The sequence below is a fragment of the Sus scrofa genome, chromosome 7, assembly GCF_000003025.6.
Source record: "Sus scrofa isolate TJ Tabasco breed Duroc chromosome 7, Sscrofa11.1, whole genome shotgun sequence".
Lineage (NCBI taxonomy): Eukaryota > Metazoa > Chordata > Mammalia > Artiodactyla > Suidae > Sus > Sus scrofa.
The window spans coordinates 23,515,384-23,540,340 of NC_010449.5; the positions used below are offsets into that span (position 1 = coordinate 23,515,384).

Sequence of the window (24,957 nt, forward strand, 5' to 3'; positions counted from 1 at the left end):
GACAATTCTGGAACCAGCTCTCCCACCTGGACCTGGGTGAGACCCCGAGGCTCCACCCCCAAGCCCCTGGGCTTTGCTCTTTTACGAAGGATGGGGAAGCATGAGAGTGTCGAGTGTCGTGTCAGGAGGACCCTTGGGGGACATGGCAATGGACAAGACTCCCTTCAGTTTGCACCCAGAAACAAAGACACTGAGAAGGAGCAAATTCAATAAGTGCTTGTGTTTTATTAGAGATCAGCATGCGGGGAACAAGGGAGGCAGGGAAAAGTGAGCATAAGGCCAAAAACAGCTGGTAGGATCTTGATTTAGCTCACATTGCAGGGGGTGGGGACGGGACTTTCTTCCCTGACTTCCAACCTAGGGCCCCCATCTCCTAACTCCACTGTGACCCAGGGTTTTGAGGATTGGGAAAGCCAGCTGGGATGCTCCAAGAAGAGCCAGGAGGACGAAGAACTCTGGGAGGAAATTGATTAATGCCTGGGTACCGAAGGATATTCCCCCAGCTGATACCTGGGTATCGATTAATGGTCCCCCAGCTAGTACTTGGGTATTGATTGCTGTTACCCCAGCTTCCCACAGGGTATGGCATGGGCCTTGTGCCCCATCCAGTTCCAGGACCTCCACCTCCCCAGGACACACTGGGACTCAGGGTCCCCCAGGGGTAACCAGGCAGAAATGGCCGTCGAATCCTGTTGATGAGAGACCAGAGTGGGTGTCGGGCAAGGATTTCTCCCCGGGCTCCCAGCACGTTAGAACGGGGTAGCCGTCGAGACTCGGAGTCCTGGTGGAGGAGTGAAGCCTCGGCCGAGGGGTCTGCAGAGTGTGGAGGCACAGGCCCCCCGCCCCGAGGGAGGGCGAACCCACTAGAAAGGTAAGACAGTTCCTCGGGCAGCACTTCGCCCACGTGGTCCTCAGCCGCAGCAGCCATCATCGGCCAAGGGTCCTCCGAGGACCAGGAATCCTCAGAGGGCAGCCCCCCGGATGGGGGCCACCTCTGCACCCCAGAACCTCCTGCAAGTAGAGAGTCAAATGATGGAGAAGCATCAGGTTTCAGAGAAGCCTTTGCTAAATCATTAGGGTCCAGGTCTGGTTTGGGAGGAGGATGTTCGGAGTTGGAGGGGCCGGTCAAGGAAGGTTGTCCAGGCAGAGGCAAGTTGACCCCCACGTCTCGGGAAACTTTCTCCTCCGCCACACTGATGCTCCGAGCAAAGAGGCCTGAGGGAAGGGGAAGAGGAGGCAGCCAGTGGACCAGGTGTTTGGTCCCAGTGCCCACCCCTCCCCGATTCCCTGATTCCCTTTGTTCACATCCTTTCACTTCCCCTAGGCCAACCCTCACCTCCTTCAGGGACCCCACTGTACCCCCTCCTGCCTTTATCCCTTCTCTCAACTCCAGTTCCCCCAAGGCCTCCAGTCCGCTCCTTCCCAAGGGTCCACACCGCCTCCATACCTGGGAGATGAAGACAGGCCAGGAGCAGGCCCAGAGGAGCCCAGCTCCCCGCCAGGCCACCCTGCATCCTGCTCTGCATCTCCCTCAGCCCCAAGCCAGTGGCCCTTTATCCTGTCGGGGGTGGGGGCATCAGAAACAGGCCAAGCCAGTGGTTGTAGAGACAATAAACCTCCACATTCCACCCTCATTCCTAATTTGTTCTGTGGCCACAGGTGCCACTTGAATGACCTGGGCAAGCTGGGTGTCCCCACCCTGCTCTTTTCCTCAAGCTCCCCACCCTTCCTAACCCAGGTGTCCTGGCTCACAGCTCATCACTGGATGCCAGCCCTACCCCTCCCAGGCTCCCTCCACCAAGCACACCAGGACCTTCACCTTTGGGGACCCAGTCTCTTCACTGAGCAATAGAAACACCTGATCCTGGAGTTCCCGTTGTGGCTCCGTGGGTTAAGAACCCAACTGATATCCGTGAGAATTCGGGTTCGATCCCTGGCCTCGCTCAGTGGGTTAAGGATCTGACGTTGCTGTGAGCTGGCAGCATAGGTCTCAGATGCAGCCCAGATCTGGCACTGCTCTGGCTGTAGTGTAGGCCGGCAGCCGCAGCTCTGATTCAGCCTCTAACCTGGCAACCTCCATGTGCTGCAGGTGCAGCCCTAAAAAGATAAAAAAGGAAAGAAAGAAACACTTGATCCTCTCCTTTTTGGGATCCAGATCATTCCCTTGCAGCACCCCTTTCTCATGCATCTCCAAAGTTCCCTCACCTTGACCTCTGGGATATAGGGACTGCCCCAAGACGTGACCCTTCATATAGGGAAATAGATCTGCTTCCCATCCTTAAGAGATGATGGTGTGTTGGTTTGCAGTGGCTGCTATAACAAGCACAGACTTAATGGCTTACAACAACACAAATTTGCTTTCTGCCAGTTTTGATGAGCAGAGGTCTGACACAGGTCTCACTGAGTTAAAACTGAGGTGTTGGTAGAGCCTTTCAGGAGGCCCTAGGAGAGAATCCATTCCCCTGCAGTTTCCAGCTCCTAGAGACTCCCTGCGCGCCTGGGCTCATGGCCCCATTCCTCCTTCAAAGCCGGCAATAGCAGGATCTTCTCACATTGCATCACTCTGACCTTCTCATCTTCCCTCTCCCATATTTAAAGACCCTTATAATGACAATGGGCTCGCCCAAATAATCCCAGGTAATCCTCCTACCTTAAGGTCAGTTGACTAACAACCTTAATTCCGTCTGCAACCTTAATTTCCCTTTGCTGTGTAACTTCATATATTCAATCTTCAGGCATCTATGATAATGGTTATTGTGCCTACCTCACATGGCCAATCATGTCCACAGAATACAAGAGATAGATAGAGAGAGAGAGAGCAGGTGTTTCCAACTAAGTAGAAGGAAGACATTGAAATGCTGTCGTCAAATAGCCATGAGTTAGTCATTGTTAAGACTGGGCAATGGGATATAGGGAGTTATTACCTATTTTATCTACTCTTAAATATGTTTGAAGTTCTAACAATAACGAATGTTTAGGGAGAGTTCCCGTTATGGCTTACCAGGTTACAAACTCGACTAGTATCCATGAGGAAGCAGGTTCAATCCCTGGCCTTGATCAGTGGGTTAAGGATCTGGCATTGCTGAAAGCTGTAGCATAGGTAAAAGATGCAGCTCGGATCTAGCATTGCTGTGGCTGTGGTGTAAGCTGGCTGTTGCAGCTCTGATTCAACCCCTAGCTTGGGAACTTCCATATGCTGCAGGTACAGCCCTAAAAAAGCAAAAAAAAAAAAAAAAAAAAAAAAAAAGACTGTTTAGGAGGAGTTTCTGCTGTGGCACAGTGGGTTAAGGGTTAAGGACCCCAGTGTTCCCACAGCTGCAGCTCCAATTAAATTCTTGGCCCAAGAACTCCCACATGCCACAGGTGTGCCCCCACCCCACCCTCCAAAAAAGTGTTAAAGAGTTCCCTGGTGGCCTGGTGCTTAAAGGATCTGGCATTGTCACTGCTGTGGCTTGGGTTCAATCCCTGACCCTGGGAACTTCTGCGTGCCAGTCTATGCCAAAAAAAAGTGTTTAAATAGCTTTGTTTCTTGATTGCTTCTAAGACGCACCTGGACTAGGCTTCCCTTGTTGCAGGAAGTCTAACTATTACCTGTTAGATTTTTCTGTTCCATCCTCATCCTGCTGACTGGCTGCTGGAAGAAAAAAGAGCTCTCCAGACCTGGCCAGTGGATACAAGACAGCAGCCTTTTGGGGTGACAGCCACCAGTTTTGTAAAACTTTGGACCCAGATCACACCAGAAACTAGAGGAAGACCCATGTCAAAGGCTGCACCCCTCCCACAACTGCGACCCATGGAGCCTCTTAGGGCCTGGATTCCTGTCCCTGACTGCTGTCCAGGTGCAGATGCCAGACCAGGAGTAACTCCGCAGTGATGACAGAAACCAGACTGCTTTGGAGCCCTTCTCTGTCTTTAATCAACCTGGCATGTTGGGCCAGGTCATTTCTGATCCATGTCATATATTTCTGCAGGTTCAAGACTTGAAATTTCAATAATAGTCCTAAATTTGGGACCAGCTAACAGTGTCCCAAGAGGAGGAAATGAGTTAGCTCCAGGGTAGGCAGAGGCTCTGGATAGTGGTCTGTGCTTTGGGAGGGGGGGCCTTCCTGTAGAGATAAGCACAGCCCACTCTCCCCTTCTTGGGACAGGAGCACGTCCTCGGCTGCAGTGTCTCCCCAGCCTGTCTCCAGGATGTAGTCACATGGCCCTCGGCACCCTGCCCACTCTCTTGGTCTTCCCGCATGGAAGCCACCTCCCCTTCTCCACCTGTGCTCTGCCCTCTCAGCTCTCACAGCTCTCATGCTAGTACCGCAGCAGAGGCGGCAGGGGTGTGAACTATGGAGAGGACACTGCAGGCTGTTCCATCACCGGCAAGGGCATTTCCACGTAGGCCAGTGAGTCACCGTGCTCGGCTGCATACCCGCCGTGCTCCCGTCCTCTCTGTCTTTTACTCTCTCCACCCACAGCTCCCAGAACAACCTGCTACTCAACCCCCAGGAATCTGGTCTGGGCTGTTGTGTTCCGCCTCCCAAGGTTCCAGGTGTCCCAGAAACCCAGCAAACCGATGCTCGGGACTCCCAGAGAAGAAGGCGTCTAGGAGGTAAGGCAAACTAATGGCAGAGGAGAAGGAGGCTGGTAGGGAGGGGAGAGAAATAATGAGGGCTCTTTACAACGAGAGGGAGGCCCCCAGGGTGATGGGCAGTGGAGAGAGAATGGATTTCGGGGAGCGATGAGAGAGAAGAGACGTGGGAGGAGGGATCCAGTTCAACAAATATTTATTGTTTTCCTCCTTTGTGGGAGGAGCGGTAACAAAGTGGGGGACCCAGGACCTTTCAAGGCGTAGGAGAGCATTACCCAGGTCCTAAGAAGAGACCCAGGACACCAAGAGGGCAAAAAAGTCTACATCTAGGTCACGCAGATTATTGAGACACCTGCCCAGGACCCAGAGAGAGAGAGCAGGGAGCCTGCTCCAGTCTCTGCTGATACCTTGGTACCTCCCCCACATGGGGAGGCATCTGAGCGTTGAGGGAAGTGGCAGCCAGGAAGGGGGACTGGGATGGAGACCTCGAAAGACAAGGAGGAGGGAGTGTTGGGAACTCCCAAGGGGGGTGCTGAGCCCTATAACAGAGGGTACGAGTGGAACTGGGAGTGTGAGAACCCAGTAGCATAGCGCTGGTCTACCAGATGGCAAAGAGATCAGCGACAGTGGTCATTGTTTGCAAATACCCTTCTGGATTGTGCTTTATTTGGCAAATGGTAGGGGAGAAGATGATTGTCCAGGCATCAGAGTTCCTCGAGGACATTTCAGGAGGTTCCCAGTCAAGCGTTGGAACGGGTAGGGTTAGCCAATGAACGGTACCATCTCAAAGAAATGGCAGAAGAAATTCTAGGGAGTGAGTGCCTGGTGGGGAGGGCACGGGGGACAGGAAATCTAAACAGTGGGAAAAAATGAGGAAAGGGATTTGGAGTCTACAGTTTGGAAAGGTAAAGAAGAGGTGATAAGGGAGAGTCTGCCACATTGGGGTCACAGGAGGGCAGAGGGAAGCTGAGCTAACCCTGTGCCTGGGCCCCTGGACTCCTCCCACCCGAGAGATGATGCGGGGGTACACGTGCTTGCGCCTACACAAGCCTATAGGTAAAATCTGCCTTATGGACTCTCAGGTAACTCTCCCTGGGGTAGGAAGACCTCGGGGTCAGCTAGCTGGGGCCCCAGAGGCTTCACTTTGGCTAGGATGTCCCGGATGGAGCGGCAGGGGATCTTTCCAGAGCTGCCGGAACCACAGGGCTTGGCACCAGCTGAGGGATCAGGTTGGGGAGAGCCATCTGGACCCCCGCTCAAGGTCGAGGAGGAGACAGAAATGCAAGGGTGGCCAGAAGAGCTGGACTTGCTGCCACAGGGCTGAAGGATGATTTTGCCACCAGATTTCGAGCTGGAGCTGCCACTGAAAGAGCCGGTGCCAGGCGGCGAGCAGGGCCCCTGGGAAACAGTGCCACAGGGATGGAAGGATGAACCAGAACTGCTTGAAATGCTAGAACTGCTGTGGACTCCAGAACCGGAGAGGGAGCAGGGCCCTTTAGAGCCGCTAGAGCCAACGCCACAGGGCTGGACCCCACCAGAGCCCACTGGCTGGAACACAATGGCCGAGGATGCTCCCGACTGGTAGATGTTGGAACTAGAAGAGCTGTGGCTGGGGATGATGGGATTGCTGGAGAAGTATTTGCCCTCAGAGATGGGGGGCCCTGCTGCAAAAGAGGGGGCCCCTGGAGAGCCTTTGACAGGGTTATCTTTGGTGAAGTAGCCCACAGGGTAGATTTTGCCCCCACTGTAGGTCATGCCTGGGACCAGATAACTATCAGAGGAGCCACCCACCACCTCATAGCTGCCGAATTTGTCTACGGAGGTGATGGGGGGACAGGGCTTGCCTGGAAGGCCGCCGCTGCTACAGGGGGCCCCTTGGCCCACTCTGGGGCCACCAGAGCCGTGCTGCTCCACCACCACCACCACGGGCTTTTTCCCCCCAGACACAGAGTGGGAGCTGGAGATGTAGGAGCCAGACTGCGAGACGATGGGGCCCCCACTGCAGGGAGAGTCAGGGACGTCGGAACTACAGGGGCGCAGATTGGAGTTGACCTTTTGGCCACTGCTGCTGGACATCCAGGAGGTGTGGGAAACAGAAGAGCTCAAGCCTCCTGCAGACTGGGAGCTAATGCTTCCTGACTGGGAGGAGCTGGAGGCACCTTGTAGACTAGAGCCAGATCCGGAGGAGTAGCTGATCTGCGAATAGCCTGTTCCCGGCTTAAACGAGGATCCTGAAGAACCGCTATGGACAGCAATGGATCCACCAGAGCCACCACTGGAGCCACTGGAGCTGCCACTGGAACCACCGGAACCACCACCGGAGCCACTGGAGCCACCATGGGAGCCACCACTGGAGCCACTGGGACTAGAAATGGAGCTGCTGGAACTGCTGGAGCTACTGTGGCTACTGAAGCTGCTGGAGCCCCCCTTCCCCAGGAGACAGGGGTCATTGGGGGAGGCAATACGCGTGGGGTCCTTGCAGGGGTCTAAGAAAGTCCCGATGCTCTTGGCCAAGGTCCCTGGAGAGGAAAGTAGTGGTTAGTAAGGGCTGAAGAGGCTGGACTTGCTCTCTCCCCTCCCAGGCCCACCCCAGTCACCTGCCACTCTGATCTCTGCCGAGCGGAACCCAGGGAAAGTTTGGGGTAGAGAAGCGGGGCAAAGTGGCTGTTGCATCTGAAGGAAAATGATGGCGGGATAAAGGCAGTCTTGCAGCTCTGGGAGAAGGGGCGGAAGGGAAGCCAGGCATCTGGCAGAGAAAAGGACAATCAGATGGAACAGAGAAAGGGCAGGAGCAAATAGATTGAAAAGAAAGGATCCCAAAGAAAGGGAGAGCGGGGGAGGCCACGGGTCCGAATGGAAGGAGAGGAAAGACAGAACGATGGAGGACCCACAAGAGGAGAAATCAGTCCAAGAGATGCTGGGCTGGATCGGGGAGGCAGAGGGAAGGACAGGGTATTTGAGGACTCTGACTTGGTCGCTGCTTCCCACCTCGGCGCTGCCCATGCCGGGCAAGCTGGGTGGGGGCCAGGATGTGGGGACATACACTGTTGCTTCAGAACCTGCTGGTACCAGCGTGACAGGGCACCACACCCGAGCCAGCCCTGCTCTCCCGGCCCAGCCCAGGGGCACCAGGATGAAACCCTCCTCTCAGCCTGCAAACCTCTATCAGCTCGCTCCCCTCCCAGCCGGCACGTGCCTGCTGCCCCCAGGCTTCCAGCTGACTGCTCCTGCCTTGGCTTCTTTCCTTACCTGATGCTTTGCTCCACCCTCCCAGGCTCACCTGCCCCCCAGGCTTCCTCTGCTCCCCACCTCACCCCTCTCAGATCCCACGTGGCCTGGAGAGAGCCACACACTTCAGATTCTACCTTCCCTCCCACTCTGCCCCCTGCCATCCTCACAGCCTTACTGTGTAGGACGATGTAGAAGGGGCTTTACAAAAACATAAAGGTTAATTACTGCTACTCCTCCTGGAACCCCCACCCTGCCATCAAAAACCAGGTGTCCACAATCTGTGGGGTCCCCATTCTCTCCTCAAAAAGAAATTTGATGCCTCCGACCTCCATGCCAAACCCCAGCTCCCCCGCAGTCCCCTTTTCCTCGGCTGCCCTAACCATCAACGTCCCGCTCCCCTCCTCCGCTCCCCGAGGCCGCACCACCCACTCCCCAGCCCAGGGCCATGGGCAAGGTCACCGGTGGTCAACGGCGCAGGAGTCAGACCCCGGAGTCTCTCAGCCTGGAGTTTGGATCCGGGCTTAACTGCTTTCTAATTTGTGATCTCAGTCAGTTTCCTAACTTCTCCAAGCCTCAGTGTCCCCATGTGGAGAATGGCAACAACAAATCTCTCACACCCTTCTTCTGAGGATCAAAAGAGCTAATGTGTTTCAGGTGCTAGCACTGTGTCTGGCACATAAATATTAAATATCCAGTTTTCATCTTCTAGCACTCCACTGCTAATAACAACAACAGCCAACACGAGAGAGAACCCTCTAGAATTTCCGCAGCACCGTCGCATCCATCATTTAATTAGAGACACAGAGAGAAACTAGAGCTAGGTGTTAACATTAACCTCACTATAGAGTTTCAGAAACCAAGGCTCAGAAAGTGTAAGTGGCCTGCCTGAGGTGCCAAGGCCATAAGGAGCAGCCCCCAGACTGAAGCATCGAGATCCAGAGCCCCTGCCCATCCCCCTTGCTGGATCCTCTCCTGGGTCCTCCCCACACAGTGCTCCCTCCAGCCTCCCCACCCCCGCTCCTGGGGCCCCCAACCTCCTACCTTGCAGGAGGAGACTGGCCAGCAGCAATGCCAGCATCCCGCGCCCTCCCGCACGCCCTATCCGGGATGCTCGCAAAGAGTCCATCTTGGACTGTGTGGCCTCCTGACTGACGGCAGCTCGTGGACACCGGAGCCTTTATGCCAGGGCTGGACATTCTCCAGGCAGGAGTCACTGTAGGGAGGGGAGGGGGGCGGAGGGGTAGGTGCCTGGGGGAAGTTGGTGTGGCCGGGAGGAGCTGAAGTAATCGGGTTTGGGCATCTGCCTACTCAGCAGCAGGGGTGGCTGCAGTGTGGGGTACCGTGGCCGTGGGGCCGGCTGGCTGGCCTGCCCCTTGGCTCCTCATTGCCTAACCTGGAACCAGGTGCTCTGCCCCAACGGCCGCCCACTGTGGGGCGGCCACTCTCACCATGGGACCCAGTCACCTGGCTCCCTCTCTCTCCTGCCTCCTGTGGCGTTGGCTTGTCTGACTCCCCCGCCCCCACCCACCTGGTTAACCCACCTGAGTTCCCATCCACAGCTCCTAGGTCCGCCTCTTTCTTTGGGACCCATCACTCAGCCTCCACTCTCCTCCTCCAGATTTAAGGATCTACACACACACCACACACCCCCCCAAGTGTCCCCCTGCTGTCCCTGCCCAAGTACCAGGCCTGCCACACTCCCACCCTATGCTCCATCAGTGAGTGAGCCTTTGGGGTCTGCGCTCTCAAACCCGTTCCCTGATCTCTCCCTTCAGGGGTGGGGTGGGGGGCCTCCAGGGACAGCATGCAGGGTCGCCAGATGCTAGGGCCTCAGCCTGGAAACAGGTCTGGGCTGGGGACCCCTGTCATAGCTGGGCCTCAGTTACTCATAGGCCACTCACAGCCCCTCCCCCAGGGGTGACCCTGACTCCAGTGGGTGAGCAAGAGGCTAATAAGACTAATTGGGAAGGTGGTGGCCCTGCCTCCCATTAGCTGCTGTCTGGCCTGGATGAGCGAACAGGAAGCAGCCAGCTGGCGTCGGGGTAGGATCTGAGGAGGATAAAGGAGGGTTGGTGGACTCCCGGGTCCCTGGAGGATGGAAAGCAGAACTGGAGGACCAGAGCCCTGGGTTCTGCTAAGAGAGGGGGCAGCTCCACCTCATCACATTCCCCTCCTGGCTTTGACCTTGGCCCTGCCCCAGCCCATTAATTGCTCACTGGTATTGCCAAGAGTATCAGTATCGGAGGGAGGGGCCTGCGAGTCAGGTTCTCGGCCCTCCTCCCAGCCCACCCAGCACTCCCCCGGCTCCCCTCAACCAGACCCTCCTTCCCATAGCACCCTGGCCCCTCAGAGGCAGTCCCTGCCAGGGGCACCCAGCAGTCTCTCCCTTTCTCTGTCTCCTGCCCTGCTTCTGGCCCTCTCCCCAGCACTATCCGCAGAACTTCCTGTCACTAAGGACACGTTCTCTGTGCGGCCCGACATGGTAGCCCCCAGCCACAGGTGGCCACTGAGCATTTGAAATGGGGTATGAGCAACAGAAGGAACTGAATTTTTCATTTTACTCAATTTTAGTTAATTTGCATGTAAACAGCCATGTGCAGCTAGTGGCTACCATGGAATCTAGCTCTTGACAGTCGGCCCAGCAGCCAGAGTCTGGGTGGAGGGGAGAAAGGGGCTCTGGAGCCGCAGTGACAGGGCGAGTGGGACGGCGGCCCCTGAAGAGGGCTGATGTCATGGGGAGGGGCATTAAAAAACAACACTGGCTTTAGAATCTGGATGACCTGGGTTCAAGTCCCGGCTAACCTCCTAGCTTTGGGGTCACCAAAGCTTTTTTTTTTTTAAGGGCCGCTCCCATGGCATATGGAAGTCCCCAGGCTAGGGGTCAAATCGGAGCTGCAGCTGCCAGCCTGCGCCACAGCCACAGCAACGTGGGATCCTTAACCCACTGAGCGAGGCCAGGGATCAAACCCACATCCTCATGAATACTAGTCGGGTTGGTAACCTGCTGAGCCACAACAGGAACTCCTCACCAAACCTTTCTGACTTCAGTATCCTCATCTGTAAAATGGGAGTATTTTAAATGATGCCCCCCCCGCAGGGATTAAGTGGGAAAATATCAGAAAGATTAACTGGGACAGGATGACGGCAGGCCAGGTCTGCACGTCCCGTCTATGCCCTCCACTGGGGGAGGGCAGCTGGCACAGCTCACCCACAACCCCGAGCCCCCACTCGAGTCTCCAGCCCAGCTGACCTAGAAGAGTCTCCCTGTCCCCCCACCCCCTACAGAGCCACAGACAGGCATGGGCACAGCCCTGATATTTAAAATGTCAGTTCCTCCCCAGACTCTGAGGCCCCACTGGCTCCATTTCCAGTGGGGAAGGAGGGAGGGGGCCTGGGAGCTGGGAGGGGAGTGGTCGAGAGAAGAGGAGCCTCGTGGGTGGCGGGACCGCGGGCCCTGTTGGGTATTCTTCCCCAGCACCAACAGAGATGGTGACACTCGTCCTGTTTTTCCCTCTCATTCCTCCTGACCTTGGCTGGGACAGTGGGGCCGAAGGAGGCACAGTCGCTCTCGGCCTCTTGCCAGATCTCCAGCCACCCACACAACCCAGTGGTGCGGCCACATTCCTCCTCCCGACTGCTGTCCTCCTGTCCACCCAGCTCTGCCCATCCCTCCACTGGCTGCCCACGCGCAGGCCTTGAGCCCCTCTCCTCTGCTCTCCCCGTTTCTTTTCTTTTCTTTTCTGCCTTTTAGGGCCGCACCTGTGACTTGTGAAAGTTCCCAGGCTGGGGATCGAGCCTACACCACAGCCACAGCAACGGGGGATTCAAGCCTCGTCTGAGACTTATACCATAGCTCAGGGCAGTGCTGGATCCTTAACTCACTGAGTGAGGCTAGGGATTGAACCCACATCCTCATGGATCCTAGTCCGGATCATTAACCCCTGAGTCACGACGGGAACTCCCTCCCTGTTTCTTACTGAAAGCTGCCCCAGTGTGTTTTCTCTGCCGTGTTCCTGGGTCTCACGGTTAACCCCTCTCTCAATTCAGGCACTGAAAAGCTGAAGCTAATCGGGCCAAGGAGGGTGGGGAAGGGCCTTGGCTGTGTGCCCCCCAAGCAATGGAAGCCTTGGGGATGCTCGCCAGTTAGACATGCCCACGGTGGTGTGGGTGGGTCTGCTGTATTTTCCAGCCACCCTGACACCACCAGCGATACCCTGTCCAGTGAAAAGACTGCATGAGTGTGGGTGGCCCAGGGCACCCCTGCTGCCAAACAAAACCAAGCTGAAAGCACGTGCCTTCTGTAAGCAAGAGACCGTGGGTCCCTGCCCCGAATCTGAAGAAGGCCGATCATGTCCACTCCGGCCACCCTGGGCAGCTCTGAGCTGCTGTGTCCTGCTTTGGCAGACACAACCCTGTGCTGCGCTTCAGAAGGTGCAACAGGAACAAGATGAACTGCTCTTGCCCCTTTTTTCTTTTCCCTTTTTTTTTTTTTTTTTTGCTTTTTAAGGCCATACCCATGGCACATGGAGGTTCCCAGGCTAGGGGTCGAATCAGAGCTATAGCTGTCGGCCTACACCACAGCCACAGCAACGTGGGATCCGAGCCACGTCTGTGACTTACACCACAACTCCCAGCAACGCCAGATCCTTAACCCACTGAGCGAGGCTAGGGATCGAACCCGCATGCTCATGGATCCTAGTTGGGTTTGTTAACCACTGAGCCACGGCGGGAACTCCTGCTCTTGCCCTTGAGGAGCTGCGGTCCAGCTGGGGACGCACAGCGTAGAGGGAAGGCTGGCCTGGAGAGAGGCGGCAGGCCCTTTGAGGAGGCGGCAGGCCTTTCCCTGGGCCCTGAGGAATGTTGACAAGAGCAGGGAGCAGGCGGCTCAGACTTAGGGGCCTGGCGGTGCTGAAGGTATATTTAGAAGGCGCACTGGTTGGGGTTGGTGTGAGACGCGAACACGCAGAGGCGCAGTGGGTGGAGGGGTAGACGGGCTGCGGGACCGACCAGCAGGGCAGGAGATCCTAACACCAGGCTGGAGGGCTTGGGAACGGAGGCTTGTGAGTGGGAGCAGCTTGGTCAGAGAGGAGGTTTGAGAGCAGAAAACCACCTTTTCCTGGTTGCTGACTATGAGCCCAATATGGTCCCAGGTTCGAGACACGTGCTCTGGTGTTTAATCCTCACCACAGCCCTACGAGTGAGTGTTTTTTCTCCCCCGTTTCACAGATGACCAAACTGAGTTTAAATTATTTGCCCAAACCAGCTTGTAACAGCAAAAGCATTTGGAAAAGGACTCCAACTCAATCCACATAGGTCCCATTTCTTCATGCAGTTGACACCAGGCCATAAATTAATGGCAGTGGCCCATGGACAGACTTCAGAGGTTCCTTAAACCGTGTAAGACTGTGTGCAGATTCCTGTGTGTCATCGAAGTCTCAGAAGTTAAGTCTTAAGTGAGAAAGTCCCTCCCACTCAAGCTTTTCTCCTCTGCATTTCATCCATGGGCCTACAAGTCAGGACAGAAGTTCTGGAACAAGTGTCCCATGCAGGGGTCCTTGGTAAACCTAAGGCTTAGACTTGAGAAAGAAAGAAAGGGAGTGGAAAAAAAAAAAAAAGGAAAGCCCCCAACAGAGGAGGTGATTTTGTGGGGAGGGGCGAAGAGGCCACCAGGAGCCACTCTGGGCTCCGGGACCCGTAGGCGCGCCCCTCCTTCTCTCTGGTCAAAGCCATTTTCCCCTCCTGCCCTCTCTTTTTCCATCACAACCCCTGCACGTGTGGCAGGCTCATCCCTCCATCACATGGGAAGCTGATGCTCCAGGTCCACTCCCAGTAGGGTCTTCATCTCTTCGTTTTTCCCACAGTGGGGATGGGTGGCCCTGAGTCATCCACACTGTCCACCTGGTCCCTCTCATGACCAAGAACATAAAGGAGGTGTTCCCTGGTGGCTCAGTAGGTTAAAGATCTGGCATTGTCACTGCTGTGGGTTGGGTTGCTGCTGTGGCACAGGTTCGATCCCTGGCCCAGGAACTTCCCCATGCTGTGGGTATGGCCAAAAGAACATCAAAAGAAAGGATGCTGGAATGGATAAGCAATGAGGTCCTACCGTGTAGCACAGGGAACTCTATGCAGTCTCTTGGGATAGACCATGATGGAAGATGATATGAGAAAAAGAGTGTGTGGATATGTATGACTGGGTCACTATGTTGTACAGGAGGAAGTGATTCAACGCTGTAAATCAACTCTAATGTGAAAAAAGGAAGAAAGCAGGGGGAGGGAGGGAGGAAGGAGGAAAGAGTACACTTGTATTTGGAGGTTCTTACGCGCTCTGTGCTGTATGGACCCTCCCTGGGCCGGGTGCGCCCGCATGACCAGCTAACCTCATTCACTTTGAGTCTCCCCAGCCCTGCCCGCCTCTGTGGCTCCTTCTCCCTGGGTTGATGATCACAGACCGAACCCGTGTCCCACCTGGCCTGACTCCTTGGACCCCTTGCAGATAGACCCCGCAGTACCGCCCCTGTGCAGCCCCCACCCAGCCTCCAAACACTCCAGCAATCTTTGGCCCTGCATCGTGGGCTCCATGGCAGCAGGCGAAGCACATGTCTGTCTGAATCCCAAGCATTTAAGCACCTAGTGATTTTTTTTGGGGGGGGGGCACACAGCCAGCATATAGAAGTTCCCAGCCAGGGATAGAACGCACTCCACAGCAGCGACCCTAGCCACTACAGTGATAAGGCCAGATCCTTAACCCACTGTGCCACAAGAGAACTCCCACTTGGTGGTCTTTTGAAACAAAAGAATGAACAATCCAGGCCACCCTCCCCCTTCCCCTGGATCTGGAGCACATCTCCTCGTTCTCTGTTCCACACCCTCCAGCCCTCCCAACCACGTGCACTCTGTGCAAAGCGTGCTAGAGGTGCTGAGTGGGATACACCGATGGCCAAGGCCTGGCCTCCGAGGGTGCTGGGTCTAGCTGGGCAGGGGCAGCAGGCCTGTGAACTTGGCTCTGACACAGAGCCACTTGCCGGTGCTCTCTTGTGGACCTGTCTATCCCGCCTTCATTCCTCGTGGCTGAGTGCCTCCCTTGAGCCACTCTTCTCTCCCCTGGATGAGCTCTGTCCTCTGAGGGGTTCAGCACTCCCATTAACAAATCACAGTGCTCACGTGGCCGCTATGAGGAAGTACTGGGATTTCCCCCTGGACAAGGCATTAATTTGATGCCAGGGTGGCGTAGGCAGGGCTAAGTGCTTAAAAAAAAATCTTACCTACTTCTAGGGAAACTCACCCCAGCATCACGCATGGCCCCTCATTGAAAATCGTGGCTCTGGGGAGCAGTCTCCACCCCATCGAAATACATCTGCTCCCTCAAAATATATTCCAGGTGTGGTCCATACTCAACTACACCCTTCTTCCTTCTTCTCCACTCGGCTCCTCTCTCTCCTCCAGGACTGACCTCCTGGAACTCGGCCTGATCAGCATCCACTCTTGCTGGTCCCCGGCCCTGTTACCCTCTTAGGAGCCCCGCTGGCACCCTCTGAGAAACTCAGGGCACCGCAGCTGGGGTGTGGCAGCAAGGACTGGAGTCAGAGCCAGGAGCATCTTCAGCGGCTGAATCCTGTAGAGAAGGAACTTGGCAGGTGGGGGCTCTGCCCACCAGGCTGTCTGTCCTCCCACCCCCATCCTGTTCCCTTCCTCCTACCCCACAAGCAGCAGGGAGTCAGCTGAGTAACCGGTCATGGTCCTTGAGTCCAAGAGGGACTGTTTAAGCCACATCTGATTCGGAGGCTGTGATTAGCTCTCAGAATAACAATAATATTTTTCCTCTTCTCTGTTCTGTGAAGTGGGTGCAAGAGACACCAGCGCTCATTGTTTGCTCCTTACGTTCACCTATTAAATAGTCATTCTTTCCACTGCTGCTATTAATGCATTTTATTGTTATTGGTCAGCCAGAATTAGAGACCCAGCTCCCTCCTGATCCAGCAGGAGAGGGTGAGAGAGGCCGGGGCACAGTCTGACTGTGCTTTGGGGAGAGGCTGGGAGGACTTTTTCCTGGAGGGGCTTCTAGGCGGAGTGTGGCCCTGAGGGCTTCTGGGGGTGAGATGAGCAGGGGCCCATCTTCCCTCCTCCTTCCTGCCTGTCTGAATCCCTCTGGCGAACTCCTTGTGGGTGGGGAGCCCCTCCTTCCCCCAGAGTGTCCCTGGCACTTGATAACGTCACTGGCACAAGCAGGTGACAGTAAACACAGGCTGTCATCCTATGTCCACCTCTGTTCTCTAGGTTCCAGGACCAGAACCAGAGAAGGAGACTGACTCCTGACAGCGTATAACCATCGGCACGTCACAAACATCTGCACGTGTGGGATTTATCTTGAGTCTCTCAATGCTCCCAGTAAACAGAAATTACTATTTATCCTTTGATGCTGCAGAGGCAAGTTCAGGGCCTTAAAGTGATGCCCACTACCAATAGCTGGGGACTGTACCTGGGATCCTGATGCTGTAGGCTACACACAGCAACAAGCTGGCTCTTCCTCTTCTGCCTGGATGTTTACATGCCCTGGCTCAGTCCCTCATTTCATTTGGTCCGCGTGCCCTGCCGTCTCCTCAGAAGCCCTCCCTGATTTTCCTTTTTTTTTTTTTTGCCTTTTCTAGGGCCACTCCCACAGCATATGGAAGTTCCCAGGCTAGGGGTCAAATTGGAGCTGTAGCTGCTGGCCTATGCCAGAGCCACAGCAATTCGGGATCCGAGCCAAGTCTGCAAACTGCACCACAGCTCACGGCAACGCTGGATCCTTAACCCACTGAGCAAGGCCAGGGATCAAACCCACAACCTCATGGTTCCCCGTCAGATTCGTTAACCACTGAGCCACAACAGGAACCCCCTGATTTTCCTATTAAAATTGCACCCCAGCCCGCCCCCCATACTCATGGACCATCACTCTCTATTTTCTTACCCTGCCTTCCTTTTCTTTTTTCTTTTTTCTTTTTTTTAAGGAGCAGCCAGCCTACACCACAGCCACAGCAAGTTGGGATCCAGGCCACATCTGTGACCTACACCACAGCTCATGGCAAGGCCGGATCCTTAACCCACTGAGTGACACCAGGGATCAAACCCACATCCTCATGGATATTAGTTGGATTCTTGACCTGTTGAGCCACAATGGGAACTCCCTGCCTTCTTTTTCTTCATAACTCTTTTTTTTTTTTTTTTTTTTTTTGTCTTTTTAGGGTCGTACCCATGGCATATGGAAGGTCCCAGGCTAGGGGTCAAATCGGAGCTATAGCTTCCAGCCTACACTGCAGCCACAGCAATGCAGGATCCAAGCTGCATCTGTGACCTACACCAGCAATGCCAGATCCTTAACCCTCTGAGTGAGGCCAGGAATCCAAACTTCATCCTCATGGATGCTAGTCAGATGCGTTTCTGCTGAGCCATGACCGGAACTCCATTCTTCATAACTCTTATCTCAATGTGATATCCTATTGCATACAACCCATATGCTTCTGATTGTTGTCTGCTTCCTCCACTAGAAGGTAAGCCCCGTGGGGGTGTCCAGGCTCTAGAGTGTGCCTGGCCCATGGAAGGAACTCAGAAAATAACGAGAGAAAGAATCGATAATGAATGTGTAGAACATTGAGGCAAGCAGCTGTGACTGAATTTTCCTAAGGGCCCCCACAGCCTGCCTCATTTCACCTCATGTGCCTGACCTGACTTAGAGGGGTCACCTTGGCGACTAAAAGGGCTTTGGTGTGGGCCTGATGGAGGCCCCCAGGGAGTGGATGACATTAAGAGGCAGAGCAAGGACTCTGGAGGAGTCTCTATGCTGCCCTCTGGTGGTAGCTGGTGGAACACAGGCGAGGAGTTTAGGCTCTCAGCTTTGCATGGAAATTTAGAGATTATTTTTAAAATCGCCTAGGAGTTCCTGTTGTGGCTCAGCTGTAACAAACCCAACTAATATCCGTGAGGATGAGGGTTCGATCCCTTGCCTCGCTCAGTGGGTTAAGGATCCAGCATTGCCATGAGCTGTAGTGTAGGTCGCAGATGTACCGATTTGACCCCTAGCCTGGGAAGCTCCATCGCCCCAGTGCAGCCCTGAAAAAAGGAAGGAAAAGAAAAGAAAAAAGAGATCTCCTGGAGTCCCATCCCAAGACCACAGAGAACAGACGGCAGAGTAGGAACAACGAATTGGGTCAGTCTGACACTCTCACCATTGCACTATCCTGTCTGTTCCCATCACAGAGTTGAGATTATGCCGCAAAAGAGATGGATGTTAACTGGACAGCCCTTAAGGGATGGGCTTGATTTAATTCAACAAGTTTTTTGAGCCATTGCTAGGCACCTGCTGGGCACTTAATCAAATAGTAGAGGGAGAAAAGGTAAAGGAAGAGAGCTTAAATTTATACCAAAGGCTTGCTTTGGTCAAATGAATTTGAAATATGAAATTGGCAGAGGAGTTGGGGCTTCCCTGCTGGGCTCCTACCTCAGGGTGTGCCTCTCTCTTTTATCTCATTTTAGCGTCATGATTTATGTCTTTGTTTCCTCACGTCAAATTATCGTCATGATTTACGTCTTTGTTTCCTCTCTAGACGAAGAGCTCCTTGAGGGCAGGGAGGACTGAAACTTCTGCCTGGGATTGTCATCATCACCTCGCACCCCAAACAGTAGATGCCCAATAAATGATCCTGACAAGGGCAAACGGATAAACAAATGAGTGGTTTGGAGTTTCCCTCCTAGAGAGCTTCAAAGGAGAACAGACAACTATCTCCTCTGTCTAGTCCAAAGACATTATTCGCCTGCCCAAAGGCTGAGGGCTGTGCCCGATGCATTCTCTAAATAACTCAGCTTCTATAATTAGGTTATACCATGATGCTCTTCGAGGTTCTTTTCTCTCATTGGCTATGCACTTATTTATCGACTACCTGCCATGTCCAAGGTACTGAGCTATTGTTCTCTAAATCCATCATCCTATTCTATTCTTTGATTCTATGACTCCATGTTGACATAAGATGCAGTAGGGTCCCCACCACATTCACTCCTAAGTGAGGTCAGCCCAGGCTGATGGGAAGGATCAGCACTGTCTCATGGGAATGGATAACCTGGCACAAAGGGTTCCCCTGTATTAATGTTCCATGCCATCCAGTCCCACTCAGCCTCCTCCAGCTCATAAATACAGCATTTTAGGTGCCAGTACCTGCTGCCCCTTTATATGTATTAAAATCTCTGGAGTTCCTGTTGCGGCTCAGTGGATTAAGAACCCAACTGGTATCCACAAGGATGTGGGTTCAATCCCTGGCCTCGACCAATAGGTGAAGAATCCAACGTTGCCACACACTGCAGCATAGGTCGCTGATGGAGCTCAGATCCAGAGTTGCTGTGGCATAGGCCAGTGGCTGCAGCTCTGATTTAACCCCTAGCCTGGGGAACTTCCAGATGCCACAGGTGCAGCCATAAAAAAAATTTTTTTAATTAAAAAAAGTAATAAAGTCTCCAGTTACCTCTTGCCTCCCCTTCCCTCTCCCACTCACCCACCTGTTGTGTCAAACTGGGAAGAATTGGGAGTTCCCTGGTGGCTCAGTGGGTTAAGGATCCAATGTTGTCACTCCTGTGGCTCAGGTCCCTGCTGTGGAGCCTGCATCCAGTTTTGACTTTGGCACCTTGTTAAGTCTTAGATGAGTGACCTCTGTCAGCAGTAGTTTCCTCATCTGTGAAATGGGGGTAATGATTTGCTTTATTGAACACCTTCTGGGCCAGGTATCAGGGGAGAAATAAAGCAAATGAAGACAGACAAGGCACAATCCCTGCCCTCAAGAAGCTCTTACTTTACAAGGGAACCAACACAGCAGGGAGGAAGTGAAGACAGACAGCATGACATAAAGAGCCCTGGGTCCTCTCCTGGGTTACATCAGAGACTCGGTTTTTCCCCTCACATCCTCTCTCCTTTAAAGGTATTTTTCTCCTTCCCTTCCCAACGAGCTCCATCTCGCTGGCTTGGGCAGTTGCCGAGGGCCAGTTTGAGGGGTCCAGCCTTCCTCCTTCCCTTCCACCCCATGACTCCCTGCCACAGTCCACCCAGACAGGTACGTGTCTCCCCACGTGGAACACAGTGCAATCAGAGGAGAAAAACTTCCAGATATGAGCCCTGAGCTAAGCGCCAAGACCTTCTTGAATTGCCCCCCACCTAACTGTCCCACAACACCGCCCCCTCCTCCGGGTCATAAACCTTCACTCTAACCATCTTTTTGTTGGTGGTGGTGGTGTTGTCTTTTTAGGGCCGCACCCACAGCACATGGAGGTTCCCAGGCTAGGGGTCTAATCAGAGCTGTAGTCACCAGCCTACACCACAGCCACAGCAACACCGGATCCGAGCCGAATCCACGAGCTACACCACGGCTCATGGCAACACCAGATCCTTAATCCATTGAGCAAGGCCAGGGATCGAACCTGCAACCTCATAGTTCGTAGTTGGATTTGTTTCCACTGCGCCACGACAGGAACTCCCCCTCTAACCATCTTGATCTACTCTCAGTTGCCCAGACTCGTCATTCATTAATGAACTCAGCCATTCATAAAACATGTATGGGATAGTTAATTTTATGTGTCATTTGGGGCTAAGGGAGGCCCACAATGCTGATAAATTACGTTCCAGTGTGTCTGTGAGGAGGCGACTAGCATTTGAATTGGAAGACTGAGTGGCCAGTGTTGGAGGGCAGCATCCAATGTGTGAGGGTTGAACAAAAAGGTGGAGGAAGGACAGATCTGGGCTCTGAGCTGGGCCATCCACCTCCTCCTGCCCTAAAACATCGGCCGTCCTGGTTCTGGGTCCTTTGGATGGAGACCCGACCCAACAGCGCCTTGATTCTTGGGCCTTTGCACCCATACTGGGACTTAAACTATTGGCTTCCCTGGTTCTCAGGCCTTTGGACTGAGATTAAATTGCTCCATTGGCTTTCCTGGTTCTCCCCCTTGCAAGATGGCAGATAAGAGGAATTCTCAGCGTCCATAATCCCAAGAGCCAATTCCTATAGTAAATCTGCATGCATATTCTATTGGCTTTGTTTTTGTGGAGAGCTCTAATACAAGTGTCCACGTTGGGTCACGGTTACACAGATAAATAAAGAGATGAGATAATGTAGTTAAAGTCATGACAGACCTGAGTTCAAATCCCAATTTTGCCGCTTTTCCCTTGTATGACCTTGCACGAGTCAAGTACCTTTCCAGGCCTCTGTTTCCCTCTTCTGAGAAATGGTGATAACAGTAGTTATTGTGCAAATTAAGTTAGAGTTTAATCTGGAAGCCTTGGGCAACAGTACCGGTACGACCCATGCGCAGTAAAACGTAGCTACAACGATTTGTAGCAAACAGTACTTTGCATCTTAAGTTGGATGCACCAGAAGCAGATCCTGAACAAAAATTCAAGTAAAAAGAATTTATTAAAAAGTTTTGACAGTGGGAAGGAGGAAAAGGGAGTGGGAAAGTGGGACCAAGATGGATAGGAGGCCAAGAAACTGTGTGGAACCAAGCAAAGTCTCACTGAGGGCAACCTGGGCAAAGAGCCCTGCCATATTGATTCTCCCCTATTTCTCCGTCATCCATTAAGGGCGCGGGAGCGGGGCGGGGTGGGGTGGGGAGTGGAGAGCGAGGGCTGTCAGGGAGAAAAGTTTCCAGATGCTTCCAGCACTCCCTGCACAGTGCAGTGCCCCGGAGCGCGAGGGAGGCTCAGGTGGGCTCCTGGGAATGACAGCACACTGGGAGTCTACAGGCACTAGAATGTTGATGGGGTCCAAGAAGAAACACGCAGAACACGGTCTCTGCCCCCAGGGGGCTCGAAACCTGGGAGGGGAGATGGGGCTAAACATTGCCATCGGAGCTCTGTGCCAGGCACAGCCGCAGCGCTGAACGAGGCGGCGAGGCAGAGGGTGCAGGTGAGGTGGGGAGCGGCGCGTGAAAGGCGTCGCTGAAAAGAAATACAACCGGTTGGGGAGAGTGAAGCCATTCCAGGGAACGCGAACAGCACACTGCTGGGAAGAGGCTCTGGCCGGTCGGGCAGCGAGTGGGCGGGGGATTCCAAGGGCCCAGCCTCTGCGCCTGCGGCCCCGGGGTGGCGGGGGCGGGGCTTCCCTGGCAGCTCCTCCCACCTTGACACTTGTTTTCCCCGCGTCTTCTGCTCTGGACCGCCTCCTGCAAGCCTCCCGTGACTACGCCCGGTCCCGGTGCGTGACTTTCTTCTGAACTCTTAGCGTTTACTATCGAGGCTCTTACTTTGGTGCCTACTCATGTAATTATTTAGTTAATGTGTCTTACAGTTTGTAACATTGTCATTTAACTTTGCATGTAAATCCTGTCTCCCCACCTTCACTCCCCGGCTCAATTTTAAGCTTTCTGAGAGTGGAAACTGTGTGTTTTTTTTCTTTATATTCTCCCATGGCCCCCAACATTGATGGAATATTAAGGGTATAACATAATGATTAGTGAATTAATCTAGTCCACGTTGGGGCTGTTGAGTCACAGGCTCACCCCTATAATTAAGTGTTCTAAGATTATTTCCAAACACTAAAGCATAGGGTTGTTTTGTTTTGTTTTCAAACCAGTCACATATAGGTTTGCAAACTGGGTCCTAAAGGGTGGATTTAAGGTCACAGAACCCTCATTTCTTTAAGCCCCTCTTCAACCCCACCCTGGCCAGCCACTTAACTGACATTAGGCCACTGGGATCGCTAGGCTTCTCCTCTTCCAAATTTCCTGCTCAAATACTCCCTTAAATAATTGGCGGGCGACGGGGGGGGGGGGGGGGGTTCCCGTTGTCCTGTGACACGGTGGGTTAAGAATACAGCATTGCCCCAGCTGCTGCTGGAATTTGATCCATGGTTAAGAAACTTCCATACGTGGCAGGGGAAGGCAGAAAAAAAAATTAGGGAAACTATGTACCCCTTACACATTGTTATTATTTATTTATTTATTTGCCTTTTTTTTTTTAGGGCCTCACCTGCTGCATATGGAGATTCCCAGGCTAGGGGTCCAATCAGAGCTACAGCTGCCAGCCTACCCACAGCCACAGCAACGTCAGATCTGAGTGGCATCTGCAACCTACGCCACAGCTCATGGCAACACCAGATTCTTAACCCACTGAGCAAGACCAGGGATCAAACCCGCAACCTCATGTGCCACTATAGGAACTCCCCCCGTAAACATTTTTAAATCAACAACTTTTTTTTTTCTGCAGTGTGCGGTGGCTTGATGTGGTTTCTCAGTTCCCAGACCAGGGATTGAAGCCAGGCCACAGCAGTGAAAGCACTGAGTCCTAACCACTAGGCTACCAGGGAATGCCCAACAACTTTTTTTTTTTAGGGCCTCACCTGCAGCATATGGAAGTTTCCAGGCTAGGGGTCGAATCAGAGCTACAGCCACCAGCTTATGCCAGAGCCACAGCAATGTGGGATCTGAGCCACATCTGTGACCTACATCACAGCTCACGGCAATGCCGGATCCCGACCTGCCCATATTGCAGAGGGTTTACTTTCTCAGGAATTGTAAATACGTATTTAAAAGTCTTTTTTTTTTTTTTTTTTTTTTTTTGGAGGCAGGGGTGTTTTGCAGCATGTGGAAAATCCTGGGCCAGGGATTTAACCTGGGCCACAGCGGCGACCTGAGCTGCTGCAGTGACAACCCTGGATCCTTAACCCACCGCACAAGAGAACAACAAAAGTCATATCACTCTTAAGCGTAGTGGATGGAATATAACACCACAGCCATCTCATGTTTGTGACCACCCTTTTAATAAGTGAACATGTCCATTAGCCAGTCAGCAAATTTACCACATTTCTTTTTCTTTTTAGTTCCTTTTTCCATTCCACTTTCCCTGTAGAGTTTTATCCTCATGAAATACTTTTTTTTTATTGTATCAGGCAGCATGTCATTGTATTTTAGTGTATTCTTGGAAAGTTTTTTATTGTATATCTCTGTAACAAAAATATGGACATAAATTGAAATTTACTTCCCATGACCATAAGACTCTTAAGTGTTAACAGTGAGTTTATAATTACAATTATTGCAAGATACAGTTGATCAAAACTATAAATATTAGCAGTGATTAAACAGAAAAGTAAACTTTTACTGAAATAATGAGATGGAAAAGCCTGGTTTTTATTTTCCATTGACTTCCATTTGGTGGCTCCAGGAAGAGCTCCCTGGTCTGGTTTGGGTTGGCGAGAAAGCTCAGTTTCCTCTGTCTCCAGCAGGAAGGGTGGTTTGTTAATGGAGGCAGGTGGAAAAGGAGAACACAGTTCTCTGCCCGATTCATTTTAGGAAGGGACACACATACTTCTGGAAATTGTTCCTCTTAAAACTTGGCCCTGGAGTTCCTTTCATGGCTCAGCAGTTAACGAACCGGACTAGGATCCATGAGGATTCAGATTCTATCCCTGGCCTCACTCAGTGGGTTAAGGATCTGGCGTTGCCATGGGCTGTGGTGTAGGTCACAGATGTGGCTCGGATCCCGAGTTGCTGTTGCTGTGGCTCTGATTCGATCCCTAGCCTGGGAACTTCCCTAGCCAGGGCCACCTATGGCCCTGAAAAGCAAAAAGACAAAAGACAAAAAAAATTTTGGCCCTGCTCACAGGCCCCTGGGAAAGTTTTCATGTTTAGCTAGAGGTATGCAAATCCTAAGCTATTAAAAGAGGGATTTAGCTTGGTTTCTCATTGTCCAAAATAGAGGTCCCGGAATGGGGGACTTGTAACTGATAGTTGCATTTCCAACCCTCCATCTACTGAGCTCCACATCCTTATGCATACGGGCAAGACAGGAACTCACACGACTTCCGGATCTCTGCAGGTTTGTGGATATGAGGAGGGCATCTGAGTGGCCATAGACCTGCTTGTTGGCAAAGAAACAGCCTAAGGAGTTCCCTTCATGGCGCAGCAGAAACAAATCCGACTAGGACCATGAGGTTGCAGGCTTGATCCCTGGCCTCGCTCAGTGGGTTAAGGATCTGGCGTTGCCGTGAGCTCTGGTGTAGGCTGCAGACAGATCTGGCGTTGCTGTGGCTGTAGCTCCAACTGGACCCCTAGCCTGGGAACCTCCATATGCCGCAGGTGCGGCCCTAAAAAGACAAAAAAAAAAAAAGAAAAGGAAAAGAAAAGAAAAGAAACAGCCTAGA

The 24,957-nt window shown here is 53.1% G+C and overlaps 2 protein-coding genes and 1 long non-coding RNA gene across 4 annotated transcripts; 1 reads left to right on the plus strand and 2 right to left on the minus strand.

The window, feature by feature from the left end:
* Positions 254-1,529, minus strand: C7H6orf15 (chromosome 7 open reading frame, human C6orf15). The gene is given in 2 exon segments (NM_001128447.2): positions 254-1,215; positions 1,448-1,529. Coding segments are annotated over 2 exon segments (921 nt in total). The 5' UTR covers positions 1,527-1,529; the 3' UTR covers positions 254-373.
* Positions 4,214-19,086, plus strand: LOC110261492. 2 transcript variants are annotated; one of them, XR_002345609.1, is made up of 4 exons: positions 4,214-4,600; positions 15,254-15,444; positions 16,085-16,195; positions 18,391-19,086. It is a non-coding gene; the product is annotated as an uncharacterized LOC110261492 (long non-coding RNA). The 2 variants fall into 2 exon arrangements; XR_002345610.1 differs by lacking the exon at positions 18,391-19,086 and adding an exon at positions 16,798-16,843.
* On the minus strand, positions 4,759-8,989 carry CDSN (corneodesmosin). Its single transcript, NM_001128448.2, is given in 2 exon segments — positions 4,759-7,098; positions 8,852-8,989. Coding segments are annotated over 2 exon segments (1,536 nt in total). The 5' UTR covers positions 8,937-8,989; the 3' UTR covers positions 4,759-5,647.